This window comes from Calidris pugnax, unplaced genomic scaffold (genome assembly GCF_001431845.1).
Source record: "Calidris pugnax isolate Ruff unplaced genomic scaffold, ASM143184v1 scaffold147, whole genome shotgun sequence".
NCBI lineage: Eukaryota > Metazoa > Chordata > Aves > Charadriiformes > Scolopacidae > Calidris > Calidris pugnax.
In genome coordinates this window covers 3371440-3394807 of record NW_015092359.1, presented here as the reverse complement: position 1 = coordinate 3394807, position 23368 = coordinate 3371440, and the positions used below count along the sequence as shown (strand labels likewise).

At 50.2% G+C, this 23368-nt stretch overlaps 1 protein-coding gene across 1 annotated transcript; it reads right to left on the bottom strand.

Moving 5' to 3' along the window:
- Positions 1-13039: 13039 nt before the first annotated feature.
- On the bottom strand, positions 13040-15756 carry LOC106900447 (cystatin-like). Its single transcript, XM_014962525.1, has 3 exons — positions 15472-15756; positions 14770-14883; positions 13040-13389 (listed from the first exon to the last, which is right to left on the bottom strand). The coding sequence occupies exons 1-3, from the start codon at positions 15706-15708 to the stop codon at positions 13312-13314; spliced, it is 429 nt and encodes a 142-aa protein (XP_014818011.1). The 5' UTR covers positions 15709-15756; the 3' UTR covers positions 13040-13311.
- Positions 15757-23368: the final 7612 nt, after the last annotated feature.

The following is a 23368-nucleotide window of genomic DNA, read 5'->3' as shown; positions in this document are numbered from 1 at the left end:
AGGCAAGCATCTCAGTAGCTTATAGTCAAATATTCATTGAAAAATGCCCAGGCATCAGCAGCACTGCCTAACAAAAACGATCCTAAAATTTCAACTCTACAGGTGGGTCCGCTCCAGGGAAACTTAATATAATTATATTGCAATGTTTCTTTTCAGACCTTCATACATAATCATAGCATTTTGTACACTGGCATGGAAGTGCGTAAGCAGAAAGATGCTGATGCCTTATAGCACAATTAATTTCTCCAGTAGTAAATTGACCCATGTGTCATGAGGATCAGATTGAGAGACTTAGAAAACGTTCCTCTGCAAAAATTGAAAATTGCTTTTATTATGATGAGGCTGTTTATTCTGCAGGTGCCAGAACAAATTAAAAATTACATACTGAGAAAATTGTCCCAACAAATAAGAGTTCAGCTCTTGTGTAACCACAGCAGTGAATATTTATATCTACTCAAACACGTTTGGACCTCTTTTTTGGAGGGACGGGGCACCTTAATATTACCACCATTTTAGAGACAGAGGAAACTAAGGCATGGAAAGATGAGCCAACTTGCCCAAGATCATCCAAAAAATCCAGCAGCAGAGCCAGAAAGTGAAACCGAGTCTCCTAAGATCCAGTCCTGGTTTCTGGGACACGCTGTCCTCCGGGAAGCAATTTGGCTCCCTGTCACCTCCACCAACGCTCTCTATCTCTGCCAAGCTGAGAACCACCCACAGGTCCTCCTGGCCAATGTGCAGACCTCAGCACCAGCAAAGGAGACCTTGTAAAACCTGCAGTGGGCTCGCCTGTTCCCTGCAAGAGCTGGAGACACGTGGACCTGCATGGTTGCCTTTTGGGTGAACGTGGAGAAGTCAGACACTAGGAACCAGAATACCATCCTGAAGGCCACATACACTGAACAGGGCTTCCTCCACCCTCTAAGGCTCTGGGGTAGCAGAAAAGCACAGCCTGAAGCCACTGGAAACACTTGGAAACAGCCTTGGAAACCACTAGCACTTGTGTTGGGCTCTGCTGTGCAAGATACAGTCAAGAGCTTAAGACAATCAAGGAACCAGAAACCATCCTTAGACATCCTTCATTCTCAGAACAATTTCTTTTTTTAGTGCAGTCTAGAGGCCTTACTCTCTTTGTATGTGCTTTACAATGACAAAAATACAACATATCAGCAAAACTGACCTGTGATAACATTAAATTCATTAACATTAAAACAGACAATTCAAGTCAAGTTACTCTGAGGCAAATTCAAATTAGTGAATTAAGTGTTGTCTCAGATCTCCAAACCCGCCAAACCCAGCAGCAGCAGGTAATCAAACCCAAAAGGGGACAAAAAACTCCATTTGCTGCTCCAGTCTTGGTCTTCAGATGGACGTGAAAAGGTTATTTTCCTTCTGCTCTGTCCCTTACTCAATACCTTGCGTTCTTTTACATATTGACTCATTAAACTCTGGCTGGCTGTTAGCAGAAAACATGGAATTCCACCATGCCTGACCTGGGTAGAGCCACGATCATCCCCAGGACTCTGAGCCAAGCACACCCAATTAATTTTTTGTACCTTTGTAACCTTTACCCATTTGACACCAAACAATTTGCAGTTTTCTGCCTCTCACCTCAAACAGGGGTCTGTCACCCTCACGGGGAAGAAATAAGCTCTTAATTGATGGCACAACGTCCCGGGAGCAGGAAAGCGAGCAACGGGCAAACAAAAAAATGAACCCGATTTTCATCTCTTCCGCACAATGATCCCAATTATACCGTATATCACATCATTTGCATCGCCACAACACAACCTTTTCTATCTGCTCGAGTTGCAAGCCATTTAATCTCAGCCTGCCTTGTAAAAAAAAAAAAAAAAGGCTTGTAGAAAACGAGAGACTTGCTTTGTGCTGATGCAGTTGAGGGAGCTAATTTCAACTCTGAAGCAAACAAGATTTATCCAAGTTAATAGCCTGAGGGGGGTCCAGGAGCCAACCAGAGTAAGGCCCTTGTTGTTCCTTTTTAATAATCCATGGGACAATCCCAGGTATTTACATAAATTGAATCCTCCAGATCTCATCTAATTTTCAGGCAATAATCTCCTAAGGGGGAGGACATTTACTGCTAATTTCAGAAGTGTGCATATCACTTTTGCTGGCTCTGCACGTGGCCCTGAAACGTATTTGGGGCGGCGTAAGGACATTTTCCCTCTTGGCACTTATTTGCCAGGATTAAATGCCAGGGGGTATCACCAAAGGTGGTTTGCAGTGGCATCTCTATAAAAAATTTGCTAACGGCTGCGAATTCAGTTTGTCCCTTTCTGTGTTTGTCCAGTTGCTTCTCTGAGCACCTGCCAAGCACGAGGGTGGTGGAGGACCCGTGGCCAGGAGATGCAGGTGCTCCAGCATCCTGGCTCTCACCCTCCGACCTGCGCTTGCAGAGCCACTGGGCTACCTAGCAAAAGGCATTTTCTATTGCAAAAAATGGTCAGAAATCACAAAGTTTGATTTGTGATATAAATCACAAAATCAAAAATAAAGTAAAAAAAATCAAAATGAAGTCATAGAATCATAGAATCATAGAATTTCCCAGGCCGGAAGGGACCTCCAAAGGTCATCTAGTCCGACCTCCCCGCAGTCAGCAGGGACACCCCCAACTAGACCAGGTTGCCCAGGGCCTCGTCGAGCCTCTCCTTGAATATCTCCAGGGATGGGGCCTCAACCACCTCCCTGGGCAACCTGTTCCAGTGCTCCACCACCCTCACAGTAAAGAACCCCCTTCTAATCTCCAATCTAAATCTGTTCCCCTCCAGCTTGAAGCCATTTCCCCTCGTCCTGTCACTGCAGGCCTTTCTAAACAGGTTCTCCAAGTCAATCCAGGTACGCTCACTCAACAGCCCAGCACTAAAAAATCAGTGCACAGGTCCCTCTGCCACTGAGAGGTGGGGAGGTGCAGGACAAGGCGTTTCCCTGTCGCTTGTCCCACCTCTCTGTTGGATCCAGCCACAGCATCAGCATCAAAGAGGCGGCTCAGGGTTACAGAGCCCTTTGCCCAGAGCAGGGTCAGGCCACAGTCACAGCCAGAGGTGCCACCGGAGGATTCCTGGCAGAAGAAGGAGGCCCTGTTGCGTTTGCTCCTGGGCTGCTTCTGCAGTCCTAATGCACACACCAGGGAAGGAGTTCACTGGCTGCCAACCGCACTTGATGTCCCTCAGATAAACCTCTGAACCAGCAAACCTGGCTGATCACACCTGCCTGGAAGGTAGGTGAAGGAGATGTTTCCTCCTTGCTCCAGTCTGAGCAGAGGAGCACACACTGCGTTTTTGAGGGGCTGCTGGGTGTTAAGCCTCAGAACACATTTTGGGGCATATATAGCATCAGCTGTGGAGGACAAGTACGTTCCTATCAGCGTTCCTCAAAAGACAGGGAGAAAACTCAGAAGCACCAAAGACTCAAGAAGTATCTTACCTTGATCTCGAGGAATGGGATAAATGCCCCTTCCCGCCCAGGGGCAGATACATGTGGGTTTTGTGCTTCACAACTGCATGATCAGCTTAATTAGCCTCAGAAGCAGGACAAGAAGATGGGGTGAAATGAAAATAAAAAAGTTTAAGGAGCACACAGAAACGAGGTGCTGGGAGGTACCTTGTAGCAGCTTTGTCAGGTGGCAAGTACAGGGGGACGATCACCTCTCGGGCTCTACTCACCACACTGTTCTTGATACAGGCCAGGATGCTGGTGGCCTTCTTGGCCACCCGGGCACACTGCTGGCTTATGTTCAGCCGACAGTCGACCAACACCCCCAGGTCCTTTTCTGCCACAAAAATAGGCACTGATCCCGCAGAAGAGCGTCTGCTTGGGACATTCAGGATTTTGTGGGCCTGGCTGAGGCAGCGTCTGTCCCTCTCGCGCCCCTGTGCCTGGGTCATCAAAGCAAAATGCAGCTTCAAGCAGGCTGTATCAGACCTTCCTCCAGGAGGCTCTTGGAAAGAGGTGACCACGTACCTGCTGGGATAAGGGACAGGGTTTGTGGCAGATGCCTGGCTCTGCCTTGCTTATGCTAAGCATAAAAAAACCAGCCTTCTTTCTGTCCCCAGCCCAGTCCTGCATCCCCTGTGAGATGGTGACACCCTGTGGAAAGCTTTTAGGTTACACACATGAGGCTGCACTGGGGACAGGAAGGGTTCACTTAGCCCCAGGTACCTGGGACCACTTTTCCTTCCTGGAATTTATCCATTCCCTCACTTGCCCTGCTCCCCTGTCCTGGTTTGAGGTAAAACAGAACTAATTTTCTGTTCGGTAATTTTACTTTTTGAGCTAGGCCTCTTCTGACTAACTAAACTCTGAGATTAACAGTGTATTGTTCAGAAACTGTTCACTCTCACAGTGGTAAGACCCGATTATATCCAAGGAATGGTATGCAGGGAGGCCCCTGCTTATACTTATTGCTATAACAACCAAGGGCAGGTAAATTTGTTATTTGCCCTGTTGGAGGGTCGGAAGCAGAAAAGTGTAGAGGGGTCACACCTGTAGGGAGGAACGGACAGGACAGGTGACCCAAAACTGACCAACAGGGCATTCCATCCCATCTGCATCATGCTCAGTATAAAAGCTGAAGGATCAAAGGGTCAGCTCTCTTCCTTCAATGGCCGACGTCCAAGGAGGACCCTGTCTGTTCGTCTGCCTTGGATCCCAAAAACGTGACCACAACACGTCAGTCTGAGGCCGATGTCCAACGTCTCCCCCAACTATTCGTTCTTGCTACCTCCTGATAGGATTGGCTCCGTTGGTAGCCAGAGGATGCTGGGGTTTTTCTAATGATCACCACCCGCAAACTCAGCAGGGGGGTCTAAAAAACCATCAGGCATTTTCCCTCCCACCTTCTCCCTCCCCTACTCGGGGGGGGACAAGCTCTAAGCTGACCATCTTTGTGATGAGATGGAAAAAAACCACTGGTTTGTGGTAGCTGCGGCTCTTCCCTGTCAAATCCCACCCCACCAGACCCAAGCACACACCAAGCCCTTTTTCCTATGAGTTCTGCCTCCCCCTGCCCCACCACCAGCCTGTCCCACAGCGTGGACAAATCACACTGGATCCCCCCACCCCGTGCAGCTCTGGGCACGTTGGACCCCAACTACATCTTCTTGGGCGATTAAATATCTAGTTCTACCCACCCCGTGCTGCAGACTGGGTTTCTTCCCAGCAGCTGCTTTCCCCAGTGAGCACAGGCTTCAGGCTCTCTCCAGACCCATTTGAGGCTGCAATCAAGGGGTCAAAATGAGATTTATTTTTTTGTAGTGCTCTTGATTTGTGCTGGGTTGCTGAAAGCGTGTCTGTGCTCCCTTTCATCTAATATCCCAACTCCTCCGCTCCTCGCTTTTCCCCGCACAAGCATCTCCAAGGAGCCTTTGCTGTTCTTTGTGGGAGAGGAGTTTAAAAAGATACGGAGCAAAAAGTCTCTCACCAGTTCTCCAACTTCCTACGCTGGGTTGCTGAAAGCGTGTCTGTGCTCCCTTTCATCTAATATCCCAACTCCTCCGCTCCTCGCTTTTCCCCGCACAAGCATCTCCAAGGAGCCTTTGCTGTTCTTTGTGGGAGAGGAGTTTAAAAAGATACGGAGCAAAAAGTCTCTCACCAGTTCTCCAACCAACTTCCTATCAGACTGAAATCCCAGAGGCAGCTTCGCCCAAAAGCCCCCGCACCAACCAGTTGGGCAAAAACCACACCAGAGCTGCAGAAACATTACCTTTAGGCTACTCTCTCAACATTTCAGAAGAGAACTAATTTTCACTGAGCCACCTGTGGCACGCAGGAGATGGACAAGGTGTCAGATTGAACAGGAAAAACATTTTCTGCTAATGCAGAAAGCAGTGAAAAGAGAGAATCACAGAATATTCATGGTTGGAAAGGACCCTTGAGATCATCTAGACCAACGACAACTCAGGTAGACCTACTATTCGGGGAGGGAAAATAAATAATCAAAAATCTGTAGTCCTCTGAACAAGTCCCGTGAGTTTTAACAAGGGAAGATCAGTGTAGTTAGACAACCTACCCAGCCAAGCCACGCTCAGAGGTCCACAGCTAACTTCATTTTACAGGCTACTGCTCATCTTCAAGGGGAGCCTGTTCCTGAAGAGTTCGCAGATGTCCCTCCTGGGACCTGCTTTGTGACCCCCCCGAGTTCACCAACCTGCACCTCTGCCCAACCAGAGCTCAAATCATAGAATCATAGAATGGTTTGGGTTGGAAGGGACCTCAAAGATCATGGAGTTCCAACCCCCCTGCCCTGGGCAGGGACACCTCCCACCAGACCGGGTTGCTCCAAGCCCCATCCAGCCTGGCCTTGAACCCCTCCAGGGATGGGGCAGCCACAGCTTCTCTGGGCAACCTCTTCCAGTGTCTCACCACCCTCACAACAAAGAATTTATTCCTGATATCTAATCTGAATCTTTTTTCTTCCAATTTAAAATCATTTCCCCTTGTCCTATCACTACACCTCCTGGCAAAGAGTCCTTCTCCAGCTCTTCTATAGGCACCCTTCAGGTATTGAAAGGCCACTATAAGGTCTCCCTGGAGCCTTCTCTTCTCCAGGCTGAAGAGCTACATCCAGCTTCACCCAGAAAAACTGCAACGCGTGAGGTGAAGAACATCTTTTCGAATGGCTCTGGTGCCCCCTCTCCTCCGGAGAAGACTCCGTGCTCATAACTAGCCTGGTGGCTGCCTTTGCAAACCAAAGTCACTCAAAAAGCCTGGACAAACTTTTCTCCAGCCTTTTTCTTCAGCAGCATCGGTGGCTTCATCCAGCTCTGTTGGCCATCAGCAAGCTAAGGCCAGGTTCAGTAGCCACAAAAGCCTCCCGATGCTCCTGCATGGGGGAAAAAAAAAAATAAAAATCAATCATTGTGCTTTTGGCCTTTAGTAGCCAGAGGTAGCACCTTTCCCTGGGCAGTTGCTTGAGAAAGGTCCTGGCACAGCTCACCTTGCACCGGGATGACGACAGTGATGGAGCAAAGAGTGGGTGAAGAGAGATGGTCACCAGCCTGCAGCTGCCGTGTGATGGAGGGTGGCATTTCATTTCCTCTCTGTCCCATAGCCATTCGCAGCATCAAACAGCAGATGTTCAGCGAGGAGTGGTCCATGGGAAGTCCCCCCCATCACTGCTGAGGGTGGGAAGCCCCCACATGGGGAAGCCTTTGAGGGCAACAGCACTGACCTCACCTCATCTCCCACCCCACAGTCAAGGGTGGACAATGTCACTGGGAACGAGGAGGATTCAGGCTTCCCTGATGTTAGTGCCAGGGGTTTTGAGCTGCTCTGGCACTTGGAGATGGTAACTTTTCTCCAGGGATGTCAGGGCTTCCCTCCTTGGCCCCACAAGAAGGGAAGAAAACCACCGCTCACCCGTAATGTGGGACAAGGGAGCAGGGAGATGCTTAGCGTGAACATCCCTGCTTCACCTGAAACCACTCTTTCCTTGCTAACTTTTAGATTCAAGATATACAAAATCAATTCCCTGGCCAGGCCCGAGCCCCAGTTTCTTCTCCAGCTGGGGGGAGTGCTCCTTGTGGTACCTGTGCTCCATGGAAGGATGGAGAGGACACTTCTGGGTTTGGCTTGTCTATGGGAGCATTTCACAGCCGACCACACACACATCCCCTTCTGAAGAGCCCCTTAGGGAGAAACTTTCACTTTTCAGCACTCATATTGGTTCCTATCTGCTCATACGAGTATTATTTTTTTTAACCATTATAACGTTTCCACACCTAGATTTTACTTTAATCTTCCTTTGTGGTGCCATCACAGTGTCCCCCTACAGACGGTTGCTGTGAATGGCCAGGATGTCCCTTTTGGCAAGGTGAGTGGCAAGAGCCACCTCCAGCACTGCCCACCTGCAGACCTGGGCCAGGAGGTAAGTCCTGGGAGGAGACACCTCCGCTCGTCGATGATGGCCTCACCCCAGCTAGAGCTAGATCACCCCGGGGTGCTTAAAAAAAAACACCAAAAAAAAAGGGGGTGGAGATGGCATGACACAAGGTATGATGTTTCTCGGGCTGGTGGGGAAGAGGGGACAGTGCCCACCAGCAAGGCACAGGGATAAGGAGGGCATCCTGAGTCACCGGTGGGTTTTCCCCAGCTGGAATCAGAGGAAGGTTTCCCCATCACGTAAATACCCAAAACCCGCCTCCAGAAAGGTCAGAAATAGCACCCAGGATGCCCCAACACCCATGCGCTGTTTTACCATGGAGACAAGCATCTCAGCTTCTCCTTTCCTTCCCCATTGCAAAATCCTACAGTAGGACCCTAACCAGCTCACAGAGGTTGAGCAATGCCACCCCAACGACGTAGAAGAGAAGCTTTAGCGAGTGTCACCTCGAGCCCCAGGTCCTACCCCAGGGTGCACCACCACACTGAGCCATGCCCCACATCAGAGAGGGGCAGCAGGGAGAGGCTCATGAGGGATTTGCACTGCAGAGCTTTGCAGGTTGGCTGCTCTTCTCATTCAAGCCAAGTGGACACCTCCTCACCACGCCTCTGCTCTTCTCATTCAAGCCAAGTGGACACCAAGAGTCCTCCTCACCACGCCTGGGACCGTGCTGCCTGGAGAGGACCAGGAACCAGCCTTCCCACCTTCTCACCAGCAAGCCACCACCACAACTGGGTGACAAGACTCGTGGAGGGGTCTAGCACTGTCAGCAGTGACCAACTCAGAACACTTTCCTGCTTGACCCTGTGGAAACAACCTCCAGATCACCATTGCATCCTGCAAGGAAAGGGGTCTGAAGGCTTACTTACCTCTCTGGTGTCATCATCAGGAGATAAAGCACCAAGATTCAAAGTATGGATGCGGTTTGACCAGTAAATTTGAGCTCACTACAGTGATTCTAAGGCATCACATGAATACGAACAACCTGTCACCTTTGAAGACTCATGGAGATATCTCCACGCCTTAGGCTAAGCAACACTGTACAACCTGAGCACATGCACATTGGCCACAGCACTGGGTGGCCCTGCCCTAGGGCCGGGGGGTGACCTGGAGATCCTCACATGACTATTTGCTTTCATAATTGCAGGAAATTGCAATTTAGGTTGTGCACAGAGGGAAGTGTTCCATACCTGACAGGAGTGGTGATAGCTTCAAGGATCTCAGAAAGACCCTGCAGGGATATGTCCCAGGGAGCAGCACCAGGAGGGGTTGAGCCAGGAACCAAGGTGGCCCCAGCACTGGCCATGCCTTCTCCAAAGGGGGCTCAGCGTAGCCAGTAGAGCCAGGTGGGACAGGGTCCATCAACAGCCCCAGACACAGCAAGGGGATGAAACAGGACCAGAGTCCCTCCAGGAAGCATGGTCTGGAGCAGGTGATGATGCTGGAGGCAAAGCTACAAGGCAGGTCCAAGGTCCATGCCGTAGGCAGGGCTGGAGATAAAGACATATCTAATGCAGCTCAGACAGGGACAGGGGACACGGGCTTAACCTTAAATGAGGTCCTATGCCATGGGGAGAGGAGGTGTGTGGGTGAGGGTCACAGAGAAGGTGAAAAAAGCCAAAGGCAACCCGTACCTCGTTTCTCAACACCATCTGGGCTCTTGGGTTCTCATGGTAAAGCTGCTTTGTATCACAGACTCTCAAACATATAAGATGCCCTTCTAAAAAGCCAGGTAAGACCCCACCTGCCAGCCTGCTCAGGTGGGGTCAATACTTCTGATATTGTCCTGTTGCCTTCAACTGAGCACGCCATAGTTGTGGCACACCAGTAATGCCCAGAGGCTCCAAAACCATCACGGCTTTCACAGCTGTCTGTCTTCAGCTGTGCTTGGCAGAGCTGGGAGCTCCAGCTCAGCATGAGCAGGGCTCTGGAGGGGCAGGCACTGCTAAGGAGAGCTTAGGCTTCTTAGCTGGTTGGCCCTAAATCTCTCCCCTGCGTCCCAGAGCCAGGGAAAAGCTTTGGGTTCATGAGCTGCAGCAGCAGCAAAACTAAGAACAAGCCCAGAATTGATCCACAGCATGAAACAAGCCCTTCCCTGCTCACCCCTCCACATCTCCCACCCACCTTTGAAGAAGCCAAGCAGCCAACACACCTAAAAACGAGGGCTCAGCGCCGAGCTGACCCAGCCAGCCCAGCAGAAGGACCTGCCAAGCCAGAGGCTCTTGGCCAAGGAACCTCCACTAATGCTCTTAGCCTGTCACAAACACCCGGTGATGCAGCAGAAAGCCCAGAGTGTGGAAAATGCCTAAAATTAGGCCACTCTTGGGGTTGTTTTTTTTTTGGTGTTCGCCCCAAGTGCAGAGCACGTAGGGACAATCACCAGAGAGTGACGCTCAGCAGCTTGTGAGGATGGGCTAATTCATGCCCTTAGTCATGGGCATTTCAACACGAAAACGCAATACCTTTGAATTCAGGAGCTTGTGACACCCAAATTCTCATTTTGTCTGGCACGGCACGCTGCTCGGAGCTGCTGGCTAATAAATACAGCTAAAATGGTGGAAACACTTGGTTATATCCGTCTGCATCCTCATTTCTCACCCAGTCTCCATACTAAGGAGACCAATAAGATTACCCATCTGGGCCTCAAGCCAAGAGGATAAAAAGGGAAACACGGGCAAACCCACCAAAAGCTCCTTCACCACCGCCTAGCGCTCGCACAGAGAGGCTGGAAAACAGGGAATCAGTATGTACTGATGAAGAGAGCAGTTAGAAAAGTGACAAGTGAGGGCACCCGAGCAGCTTGACACCAGGGTCACTGACCCAGCGCATGGCAGATGGGACAGAAGCTAGTTTTCTGGTAACTTCCTTATTTTGCTCTCTTTCATTATGAAAGCAGATGATTCAAGGATTGGAGCATCTCCCTTATGAGGAGAGACTGAGAGAGCTGGGGCTCTTTAGTCTGGAGAAGAGAAGGCTGAGGGGAGACCTTATCAACGCCTACAAGTATCTCAAGGGAGGGTTGAAGGAGGAGGGAGCCAGACTCTTTTCAGTGGTTCCCAGTGAGAGGACGAGGGGCAACGGGCACAAGTTGGAACATAAGAGGTTCCACTCAAATATGAGGAGAAACTTCTTCACGGTGAGGGTGACAGAGCCCTGGAACAGGCTGCCCAGGGAGGGTGTGGAGTCCCCTTCCTTGGAGATTTTCAAGACCCACCTGGATGCTCCTGAGTAACATGCTCTAGCTCTAGGCAATCCTGCTTCAGCAGGGGAGTTGGACTAGATGATCTCTATGGTCCCTTCCAACTCTAGAAATTCAGTGAAATTCAGTGAAATTAGATACAAGCCCACCCTCACCTCCACGGCCAAAGATGCGGTTGGTTTAGCTCTCGTCAAAAATACCATTTCTAGGCAAAGGGTGACTGCATCCTTACGCTTCTCACCTCCAGCACCCACTTTTTCCAGCCACCAGATCCCTTCTGCAGCTCTTCTCCACACCCTTCCCACCTTCCTTTCAAAACTGGACACAGGACTCCTAGGCTGGAGGATTAACACCAGGCTCGCTTTATGCCTGGGTGAGATTTACACACACGATAAGGACGTTGACTTCAAAACCACACAAAATCCAAGATAAGGTGAGAAATGAGCTATTGGGACTGGGCAAAACTGGAAGCCCCCTCCTCATTGTTCACCTCAGCACCTCCACCCGCTCTTGGGAGTTCCTTCTCCTGACCTGGCCCTTTCCCCCATTACCTGAAGATGGAATTTCTTTCAAGGGGATCCCGCTCCTTCCTTCCAGTCTTACCCCAGGAGTAAAAACCCCAAAGACCCCTCCTGTGCACGACCCCAAGCTCCCATCTCACCCACCTTTTTGCCCACAGAACCTCCCTTGTCTCTTATTGCTTGGCTTCTGGGACATCACGTCTTGGCATGATGTCAAGACATCAAAAAAGATACTTTTCTTTTTTTTCTTTCCCCCATAGCTCTGGAGCTGCCTTGCCCCATGACACCCCCAAACACAGCACCACACTCAGGGAACCCAGCAGCAAAGGCCCCCACCAGGTTTGTACAGCCACTGGGATTTAGAGGGTTGCTGCTGGGGAACACCCACACTCGCAGAGCAAAGCCAGGGTTTGTGGACAAGACCCATTTGCTACAAAACTGCACTGGCTGATAAATGCCTAACTGACAAGAAACAGCATTAAAACCAATTACTAACTTTCCTGCTTGTTCTTGCACTAGGCTGTCCTCAGGCTAAGGGAGCTAATGGGGCTCACGTCCTTCCCCGCAGCACTAATTCAACAGGATTTAACAGGAAAACATCTCAGCCAGTTCTTGGGTGCTGATCTTCTCTGCCTGACCAATTTAAAAAGTTATTTGCCCACATTCAGACTTCATTCAAACTCCACCCAATTAAAACCAAGCCAGAGAATAGCACAGTCCTCCAGCCCAGATGGGCTGGTGACTGGTCCACTCCAGGCCTTTCTGCACCCACCTCTGCTTGCAAAGGGAAGCTGTGATGGGTCAGGCACGTGGGCTGAAGAAGCTGTTCCTCCAGCTCCACTGGTTCAGGTCCTAAATGCAGTGAGCCATGGGTTTGGGCTGGAAAGGAAAGCCCTGGGGGCTTTCCACCCAGAAAAACCAGGGGGACAACAGGGTCACCGTCAAGGACCAGGTGCCAGAGGAAGCAAGGGCTCCTAAAAAAAAACACTCCAAGGCAGTGCAGGAAGACAGCAGAGTGGTCAATTCTTAACACAGCACAGCTGCACAAACACACACAGCCCCAAAACACAGCAGCCAGGGCCTGAAATCACAGCCTTAGTACAAGCATCCTTCAAAAGCAGAGCACTTCTTTGAACAACCAAGGACTTCCATCCCTCACCCAAAACCAGAGGCCAGACTAAGGGACAGGGAGACAGGGTTTGTCTCCCCCAGATCAGGGCCCCACCCTCCTTCTCCCCCCATTCTTTGGGCATGACAGACTAAGTCACAAATAAAAGCAAACCCTCCCTCCTCCCTCAAAGGAAAACCCACACATCATAGCAATTATTAATTCATTTTTTTATGTTTACAGTAGTCACTTAAGAGAAATACCAAGTTGGGGTTGTTAGTGTTTTTTGTTTTTTTTTTAAATCAGAATGCTGATGTTGGAGTTACTTTATTGGGAAAGCTGTAGGAAGACCAAAACAGCTGCTCTAAAATGCTATTACAAAGAAAAATAAAAGTTGAGCTCACACTGTGCTTTAAAGGAAAGTTACATACTTTAACTTGCATAGCACAAGCATATGTAAGTAGTTAACAGGCATTGATGAAGCCCATTTCAAAGTGTGTTATTGCTTTTGGTTGTGTTTTTTTTTTTCTTCCTTTTAAATCTGAGCAACTGGTTGCTGGTCTCTGCTGGAACCAAGGGAATCTTACTCGCAGCTACTTTCGAGTAGTTTGATTTGGTTCAGCCAAGGAACAGTGTACACTACGAAGTTGCAAATGGTGTGCTAAGGAGAGAAAGGGAAAAAAAAGCAATTATCAGATTAAGAGCATGAAACAGCGTCATTGACCATTGTTGTACACTGATTTACTACCCCATACGATGCATTGACCATTGTTGTACACTGATTTACTACTACCCCATACGATCCAGAAAGTGTGCCACTTCTGTGGCTCTCTAGACTTGCCCTCTCCTGCCACCGATTCTGGGACACTACCCTTGTTAATACCTGCTGGGGATGAATCGCTTCTCTCAAACAGCAGCGGAGAAGCTGAGCAGTCAGCACTCCTGAGGATCTGGTCACCTCCTTTACCCAGTGGCCATACAGGGTGGGTAATACTCCAATTTCAGCTCTCAGGCACAGGCGAGCACACCCACACACCTAATCCGTGTGTGTGCACGTGCCAAACCCCTGCAGCCAGTGCACACACCAGCTTCTGCATCAAACTTCCCATACATGCAGACAGAAAGGGCACGTACACAAAGAAGTTAAGCCCATCACTGTAATTAATACAAGTAACTAAGTACTATGGAAGAACTAGGCTCAGGCCAGAGCAAGGCAGACCTATTTAAGTGCTCTCACCTGACAAGCTAAAGTAGTCCTGAAAAGCATTGCTATTAGACAACTCCCACGTGACAGCTTGGCAGATACAGAAAACAGGGGCAATCTGCCTCCTCTGATCAGTGTTTAGCCCAAAGCACTATTCACAGTAATGCAAGGCCCCCAGGAAAGCGTATCAAGTCAAGCTTGTCCACATCACCATGGGACAGGAGGAGCTGAGAATGGTATGGGGACCCAGGACACCGGACTGCGTGCCAAGAGACCTGTAGGCTTGGCAGAGTTTCCCCCATACATCCTTGTGATCCACACCATGAGCACCTTTTTAAGAGGATTGAGGCACACACAGTCCTCCATGCTCTACAGCCTCAGATCCCCACTTACAGAACAGGCTAAAAAAGCCCTGCCTTGTCCGTCACCATCACCTGGCAAGACAAGTTCTGCAAGGGCAGCACCTTGTTAAGAGTAAAGGCACAAGGTGACAGGAAATGGGCACAAACTTGAGTATAAGAAGTTCCACCTAAACATGAGGAGGAGCTTCTTTACTGTGAGAGTGGTGGAACACTGGAAGAGGCTGCCCAGGGAGGTGGTGGAGTCTCCTTCTCTGGAGACATTCAAAACCCACCTGGACACGTTCCTGTGCAACCTGCTCTAGGGAGACCCACTTCGGTGGGGGGGTTAGACTTGATCTCCAGAGGTCCCTTCCAACCCCATATGATTCTAGGAGGTCTCTGATCTTGGCTGGGGCAGACAGGAGGCACTGCCCACGGCAGGCCGAGGGAAGGGGTAGGAAACCCAGGGGCCAACACGCCATGCTCCAGATCCTACCTTGGCCATCTGCGGCTCATCATGGAAAGAGCAGCTCTGGAGATCAGTCGCTGGCTTGGGGCAAGTCGTGCGGGCAATCTCAACTTTCATGATGTACTTGATTCCAGACACAAGCTGCAACAAGACAAGAGGGCAGAAGAGGCTTTTATGCCGCAGCACGTAACAGAAGGGCTCGCGGAGGAAGGGAAGCCTAGCAGAAAGGCAGAGAGTTTTCTGGTGCCACGACAGACGCCAGAAGTATGGAACGGATCATGTGCAGCAGCCTCGATAGGAGAGGCACTTGGCACCCTTTCAAAAAAAAAAAAAACAGTTAACAAAATCCAAGTAAACAAGCCTCCCAGCGCAGCTCTCCCTGGTCAGTAAACAGAGACATGTATTAACCTGTCAGCAACGCCCTGCAAGTCACTGCCTTCTCCAGTAACACGCAGCACCCAAGGGCAGGCGGCCTGGCAAGACCCAAGCTACAAAAAAGAGGCTTTTATTCACTTTCTGTGAAGGAAAAAAAACCCAAAAAACCAACCTAGCTTTAAGAACCCCTTAAGCTCGAGGCCTGCTCCTTCTCCAAGGAAATTCCACAGGCCCCATTTTCAGCTGCTCCCCGGAGGGTGCCTGGGCCGACTCCCCCAGTTCCGTCACCCCGGGCCCGGAGCCCACCCGGCGGCCACCACCGCTTCCACCCCCGTCGCGCCCCTTCCCACCTACCTGCCTCTTGGCGCTGATGACCCGCACCACCCGGCTGGAGTACATGTCGTTGCTGGCCCTGTTGTACTCCACCATGGCGAACTGCAGGGCCCGCTGCAGGCCCTCGTCGTTGTCGGCGTTGTCGACCTCCACCGGGGCCCCCAGGAGCCGCGGGCGGTCGGCGCCGGTCAGCGCGACCCCGACCAGCAGCAGCAGGGCCGCGGCCATCAACCTCAGGCAACCGCTCGCTCCCGCCATGGCTGCGCGATCACTCGCCTCCCCCCACACCGCCGGCCGCCGCCATTTTATAGCCCGGCGGGGCGGGGCGGGGCGGCCTGGCCCCAAAACGCACCGCCCCGGTCCCAAAACACACCACTTCAGCCCCAAAACGCACCGCCCGCTCCTTCCCTCCCTCCCGTGTAGCCCTAGGCGTGGGCAGTGCCAGCCCTTCGGCCCCACAGCAGGCTCTGCTGCCTCAGGCCCGCTGAGGAACAGCCTTGAGCGCCAGGCTCGGCTGCCCCATGGCTCCCCGGTGAGGGGACTCGGGGTGCCCCGGGACCCCCAGGTTCAAGGCGCCCGACCAGCAGCTCCCCTCTGAAGCCCTTCTTGGTGCTGCTTTTCTTTCAAAGGCCGACACTTGGGGCGGGGGGAGAGGGTTTGGGTAACCCTGGGGAAAGGCCTGTGCCCCCGGAGCCATCTTTGTGGAAAAACAACCCGTGTCCCCCCTCTCGAACCTTGGGGAGAGGACAGGAGGTGGGCGAGGAGGTGGCAGCACCCACGGCCACCCCTCCGCAGGGGGGGACAGGTGGAGGAGAATGTTTTTCCTGCGCGGATCCGGGAAAGTGGGAGGTTTTTTCCAGGCTCAGCCTCCTCCTGGGCTATTCTAGCCCTTCACTTCCCTCTGCCGCGGAGGGAAAACAAAAAGCCACAGAGCATTTTAAGCTACAAATGTGGCTCCCAGCGCAAAACACAGTGGTGGCGTTGCCAAGATCTGCCTCCGCGGCGCTGGCATTGCCTCATCCACACTAATTGCTGTGCCTGAAGGTCAGCGGGCACCTTGTGGTGGCTGGTGGCTTCCCGGACACGCCGCTGAGCTTCCCGACGCCTCCTCCTAACCACAGACCCATCTGCCCCCTGTCCCACCAGGAATTCTAAGTTTGGAAAGACGGGAAGAACTTCACACGGAGCTCCGGTGAGCCTTCGGGCCAGGCAGAGCAGTTAGACTCATAGAAATCATCTAGGTTTGGCTGGTGGCTTCCCGGACACGCCGCTGAGCTTCCCGACGCCTCCTCCTAACCACAGACCCATCTGCCCCCTGTCCCACCAGGAATTCTAAGTTTGGAAAGACGGGAAGAACTTCACACGGAGCTCCGGTGAGCCTTCGGGCGAGGCAGAGCAGTTAGACTCATAGAAATCATCTAGGTTGGAAGGGACCTTCAAGATGATCTAGTCCAACCATCAACCTAACTCTGACCTAACTTAGGTTCGGAGGAGGCGACGTTTTGTGCCTGAATATGGGCGGGAGGCCTCATAATGCAAAGTAATGGGGCTCTGATACCTAAAGGCAGGTTTTACGTAGTTTATAAATGGTTCAACTGCAGAGAATCTTTTAGAGAAGAAATGTAGCTATTTTAGCAACCAAATGGTTTCAAGGACTTGGTAAGATAAGAAAGGATGTCTGTGGCCCTGAGGACGCAGTGACCTGAGACAGGGATGTGATAAATATGGACATTGTCTGACAAACAGGTGGTAGCAGGGAGATCATCAGTTTTAATGAGCAATTAAGCAGTTGGAATGTTTTGCCAACATGAAAAGTGAGCCAAAGGACAGGTGAAGAAGCTGGAGGAAGAAACGACCCTCACTCAAAATGAGGACCACCAGAAGGCACAACTACGCATGCCCAAAAGCTTATTATAATATGTAAATGAATTCTCAGAAACGTAATGAATATGCTGATGTTTTCTGTTGTGTATAAATTTAATTTGACAACGGTATTCGGGGAGCACAACAGGAGGAGCTATCCCCCGTGCACCCAGTGCCACAATAAAGAATAACTGCTTTCTAAGCTTTAAATTGAGTCTTAGAAAGTTTTATCGGCCGGTTTTCTGCTGCCAGCAGGAGCAGCCGGCTGTGGCCTGAATCAGTCACTGTCTCCAACATACCTGCCAGGTCTCTTCCCACCGCCTTGTGCTGACCCTGCCAGCTCAAACCTCCACCATGCTGCGCCCTGGCTCCCAACTGCTGGAGGTGGCCACCAGCCCCACAGGGCACATGCAGGGATCCCTGCCCCACACTACCGCCCAAGGGAAGCATGGTTGAGAGGGAAAACCAGTGCCTTTGGGATTCAGAGAGCTTTGACCTTGCAGGCAAACACGCAAGCAAAGTTTTAGCCCTGCTTGGGTCATCTCGTTGGGAGTTCGGGTGTCCAGTGTGGCTTAAAACTCACACCAGCAAGTCATTTCTTGGTGATCTCATGGTTATTTCTGCAAGTGGACATGGTGCGAGGTACAGGATGACATCAGCCGCGTTCCCTCTCGCCTCTCCTCCACCACCACAGCGTACCCATTTAACCTGTTCTGTCTCCAGCACTCACCCAGGGTTTCGGTTTCTTCTCACATGCCAGACGGGCACTGGCCCAATGAATAATGGATGCCACAAAGCAACTCCAGCAGAAAAGACTGAGGAAGCAGAGGAGACTTGCTTCAGCAACGTGAGGGGTGATGACACCTTTTGGGAGGAGAATGTTCATCTTCCTCCTTAGGCAGATCGCCCTCTCTGACACAGGGACCATCTTGCCCCTAGAGAGGCAACAGCCTGGGCACAGATTTGGGAAAGTTTCTGTCTCAAGTCTTATGAAGCAGAGGGTCGTCCTTCTGGTTCGGCCTGGGTTTCTTCTCCCCCCTGGGAAATGCCCTATGTCCTGGCTCCTCACAGGTGGGGAATTGTCTCTATGAGAGTTTCAACCCAAAGTTTCATCCTGATCAAACCATTGCTTACAGCTTCCCCAAGCTGCAGCTAAGGCAAAGGAATGTTTTCCCAACCCCTTCCTGCACGCCGCAGACAGGCAGGACATTACATCACTGTGATACTTGAGGTCACTGATGATCCCCGCTTAGAGTTTCCTCCCCAGGTACAAGAGGACCCAAGCAAAGCTGCTGGATTTGCCTCTCAGAAGTCAGCTTGGCCCCTTTGTGCCAAGTGACTTAGCCAGGTGCTGGAGGTCCTGAGCACCGATGGTCCTCGAGCATCAATATCAAAATTCCCCGTTCTCTCCCCTGGTCCTCCCTGCATTCCTGCTCCCTCCCTGAGAAAAGAGAGACATATCTGGAGACCCAGTGATACCCAGTGTCTGAAAAGAGGTGCACGTTGGTCAATTGTCATGTTGTCCTCTTCCTTGGTCATCAACTCAGCTGAACACACGTAGCTGCAGAAAGCAGAGTTGGTCTGTGCTCAACAGTGTCAGACTCTGGAGTTTTTTTGGTGCCGGGATTTCTCTCTGTCTTTCCCAACAATTATTCTGCAAAAGGGTGGCTGACAGAGTCCCTCTGACACAGTTCACGCCTCGCTTCGCTGTGCAGAATGGCTGCAAAAAAAAGGGCAGGAAAACCTGCCCTTTGGAGTTCCCAGTTCTCCAGCTTGGGCAGTGCCAGATGGACCCTGCAGCCCCCCAACGAAAACAAGAGGAAGCTGCGTTGGTTGACTGTGCCAGTCCAAACCTCGCAAAATCAGGACTTGAACCTTGGACTGAAGCCTTGGCCAAAAAATGACAGTCTACAATTGATGAATAAAGGGGAGCCTGTTTCATGAAATAAAAGTGCATTTGGTCATTTTGTTTCTGAAGGTGGGTATATCTAATATATATACACATAATATATAATATTATATATATTATATATAAATACAGGTGTCTCTACTCAGTAGCTAACTGCAGAGCTCTGGAATACTGTCACATGTCTTTCAAAGTACAATTAGACAAGGATGTTTGAAAAAGCGGCTAGTCCTTTAATCGAGAATAACAGTTTTCTCCACCAGCTGAACTCTGAACGACCCTCAAGAGAGAGTAATTACTGTGACAGAGGCGGGAATAATGGGAAAAACATGATTGAACACTAAACATCTGGTTTCAATGTCTCTCAACCGAGGGGCGGCAGGCCAAATCTGCACTGGGGTCAGTGCTCTGCATCCCGCTAAGTGGATGTGGAGCAGCGAAGGGGTGGGGGTGCTGCCAGGGGTCCCCCTTCTCCTCCCACCGCGCTGCGTTAACTGACACGAGGTGACGGGAGAGAGGCACTTCCTAAAAGCGTGGCTTTACACAGTCTTGAGCAAGACAGCGGTTTAGGAGACAGGGCTGAGAGTGATTCAATGCCAAAGGCAAGAAGGCCGTTTCAACTGCTGCTGAAGACTGCCCTCTGCTTATGGAAATGAACCCATCCCATATCAGCTTCTATTCAGCAATGGTAGGAGAAGTAGAAGGCCGTTTCAACTGCTGCTGAAGACTGCCCTCTGCTTATGGAAATGAATCCATCCCATACCAGCTTCTCTTCAGCAATGGTAGGAGAAGTAGGGAGGGAGCCTCTGCCTTCCTTCAAGACCCACGGCCACTTTTGTTCACTCCCTGCTCTGGCATGCAGAAGCTTTTTTTTTTTTTTTTTTTTTTTTCCATGGAGGCAATACCATGGTTTGTCCACACAAGGAAAATCTCTTCACTCTTAAGATTCCAAAGGAGGGTCTCCGAAATCTGGAGAGCTGATATGGAAGTCCCCAGGGAACCAGGACCATGGTCTACACTTAACACACGCCTTCACAGGCTGGCAAGCTCTCCCCACAAGCAGCCATGGGTGGCTTTTCTGCATAGATTTCAGCTGAAAAACACCACGTGCCAGGAGGACAGGCGTCAAAAGCACCAAAGGGCTGCTCTGCACATATTTCAGTCCTGGCAGTACAGCCGGGTTATTAAAAGACCCTCCCTCTAGTCCCTGTGAGACACAATCACGCTTCCCTCGCCCTTCACAGTAGCCTGGAAGGAGCTAATGACTGTCTGCTTTAAGCTTAGCCCTTAGTGCTGAGCATAACAGAGTTATTGGGAAACAGGCCCTCAATCTAGGTGCTGGGCTCCCTCGAAAGCCCAGCCCTCCATTTCTTGGGAAGAGAAAATAAAAATAAAAAAAACCCAACGGGGACCAAGTGCAAGTAGCACTCAGCCCCGTCCAGTCACCAGCGGTCACTTCGAAGAATTAAATGCCAAACAGCTCTCAGGACTGATTTCAATAAGGTCAACGATTGTCAAGGTGAGGTGGGGGGAGCCCCCCAGCTCTCCACGCTGCTCACAGCACTTACGGGGTGACACCATCTCCCCATTTGAATCCCTCACCCTCACGCCAACGCAGGAGACAATCTGCCTCTAAGAAACGGGTATTCGCATACAAACATCTGCTTTAGTAATTACTGATGTTAATCTGCCTTTGGGCCCGCAAAGGGAAGGCATTATTGTTTGACAGGCAAGCAGTAAATAAAGTAATTGCCGGCAGAAAAGCTGCATTTCAAATAACTGCAAGCAATCAGTTATGGTGAGATAGTGGAAGTGAAGCAATGAAGCCATGGTGTTGATAGCGACGGCTGATTTAAGCAAAGTACTGGTGTGTTTGGGATGTTAGCAAAAAAAACCAACCTTGCACCAGCATCCTTTTTCACTCTGAGAAACATAAGCGCTGGCACAGCAAGAGCTTATATTCAAAATTATGACCAGTGATTTTACACAACCTGGTGCCTTTGACTGCTGCATCAGCTTGTATTTATTAATTCGGCCATTCCCTTTTCTTCTGTATTACTCTTCCTATATATTTGTTTGCCTCAGCCTGCAGGAGAAATAGCTTTACTGCTTAAGATTTGTATTCATGAGTTCTTACTAGATGGGTTTTTCTGCCCCAGGAATTGTTTGGTTCAGAGCTGACAAGAAAATGAGTTCTGTCCTCAGTCTCCAAGCCAATCAGAAGCACAACGCGCGTGTTTAAGCTTAGCTTCTGAAGAATACCAGTGACTTCACACGACTGAAAATAAGCCTAAAATTAAGCGTACATTTGTGTGCTCTGCCAAAACTCCTGGGACATTCCTGTCTCTTCCAACAGCAAGCGCTCAAGTGGAGTGAAATGGTCAGATGTTTCAACCGAAGTTTGCTTAGTGGAGAAGAAAAGGCAAAGCCATAAAGGAGATTTCTTCAAGTTTGAGCCACAGTCTGCAAATCACAGAGAAACAATTCTCTTTGCGGAGAAGCCTGCAAAGACTAGAGCTCATGCTCTGGGGCTTCACAGGGAAGCCCAGAGGGGAAGGTTTCCTCTACAGTAGCGTGGTGCCTGTGCAGAGTTCCCCCAAGCTCAGCAGAAGGTGGGTCACTAGCCACAACATCTTTGTCCTCTCTCTACATCAAATCACTCCTGTTCTCTCTTGACAGCAGCCCGTAGCCGTAATTTCACTACTGCTAAGTCCAAGGGCTTTAGGATATAGCACACATTTGGGTGTTCACTAAGCATGATACCACCTCTTAACTATACATATATCTATTTATGATGAAGGTCGTTTGTGGGGACCAAGGCCACAAATCCCTAATTCTTGCAAGAACCCACAATAAAAGGGCCACGCAGAACCTCAAGTTTTTGTTGGTCGAAGTGAGCTCCTCTTGCTGTGTTCCCAGCAGTGCCAAGCCAGCTGGCAGCCAGATGCCAGGCTGCTTTGGGTGGCATGGCACTGCGCAGGCACACACAACAGTCACTACATTTTTTGTTGGCTTTTTTTTTTTTCCTTTGTCTTTTTTTTTTTTGAAGAGACAACTGTTGTGCTGTCAAGTAATTGCATTGATTTGTTGTCGGGAGACAAACCAACAGTGCCCAGCCTGGATGTATTTGTAATCCCCATATATGTATACCCTCTGTGCTAGGTTTTGAAGTGGTTACAGTTTTCTGTCTGCTCAGCATTTCAGAGCAGCAAATTTTGCCTGGTTAAGGCTTTTTTTGGTATGGGGAAGCAAAACCCTGGTCTATGAAACATCTGAGTGCAGAGAACAGCCTGTTCTCAAGGGGTTGACTTGCCAGCATTGATTCCTGGCTGCTTCTCATTAGACAGGACTTAAGCTCTTTTCTGCATTGTGCTTGTTGGGTTTGAAGCACTGGGAAGGGGCAGGGACATTTATTATGTTTAACAATGGCGAGAGAGAAATCTTCAGAAAGTCATGGTAGCTTGCTAACAAAACCAGGCAGTCACCCTTAGCAGCCAAACTGGGATATTTGGGCACTGAGATTTTTCCCTCAAGAGGGAAGTGAAATTGTGGACAAGCCCCAGATTCACCCAGCCAGCTGTTCACACACGGCTCTACACGTGTACATTCAGCAAAAAGACAGGCCCACTACAAAATATCAAAGGGCCTTTCAGAAGAGCACAGACCGTTACACTTTAAATAAGAGATTATTACACTTAAATAAGATCTATTATCATTAATAAACTAATATATAGGAAGATGGCACAGTTAATCCTTAGCCTGTGCTGCATCCCACGGTTGTGGCAAGGTTTCAGCAGGTTCAAGCGCACGAGCAAAGACTCACTTTCTGAGCAGCACTTTTGCACCAACAAGAATATGGTTATTTTTGAGTGTGCAAGACTGCTTCATACCCAGTGGCTGGCAGTCGCTTCACTCCAGTTTGAAAGTTCCAGTCACCCAGGCAGGGAGAGAGGAAGCCAGGTCACAGCACGCAACGCAGCTGATGACACAGAGCCCTAAAATGCCACCAGCACAAACCTTAAAGAGGAACCTCAGAAGGGTGCAGGGAATAGCAAAGAATTGGCCTCGGCACCTAGGAGTGCCCACACTTATCTGCGAAGCTGGTCACAAACAAAAACTTACACCTTTTCCCAGCAGTTTGCATAATAC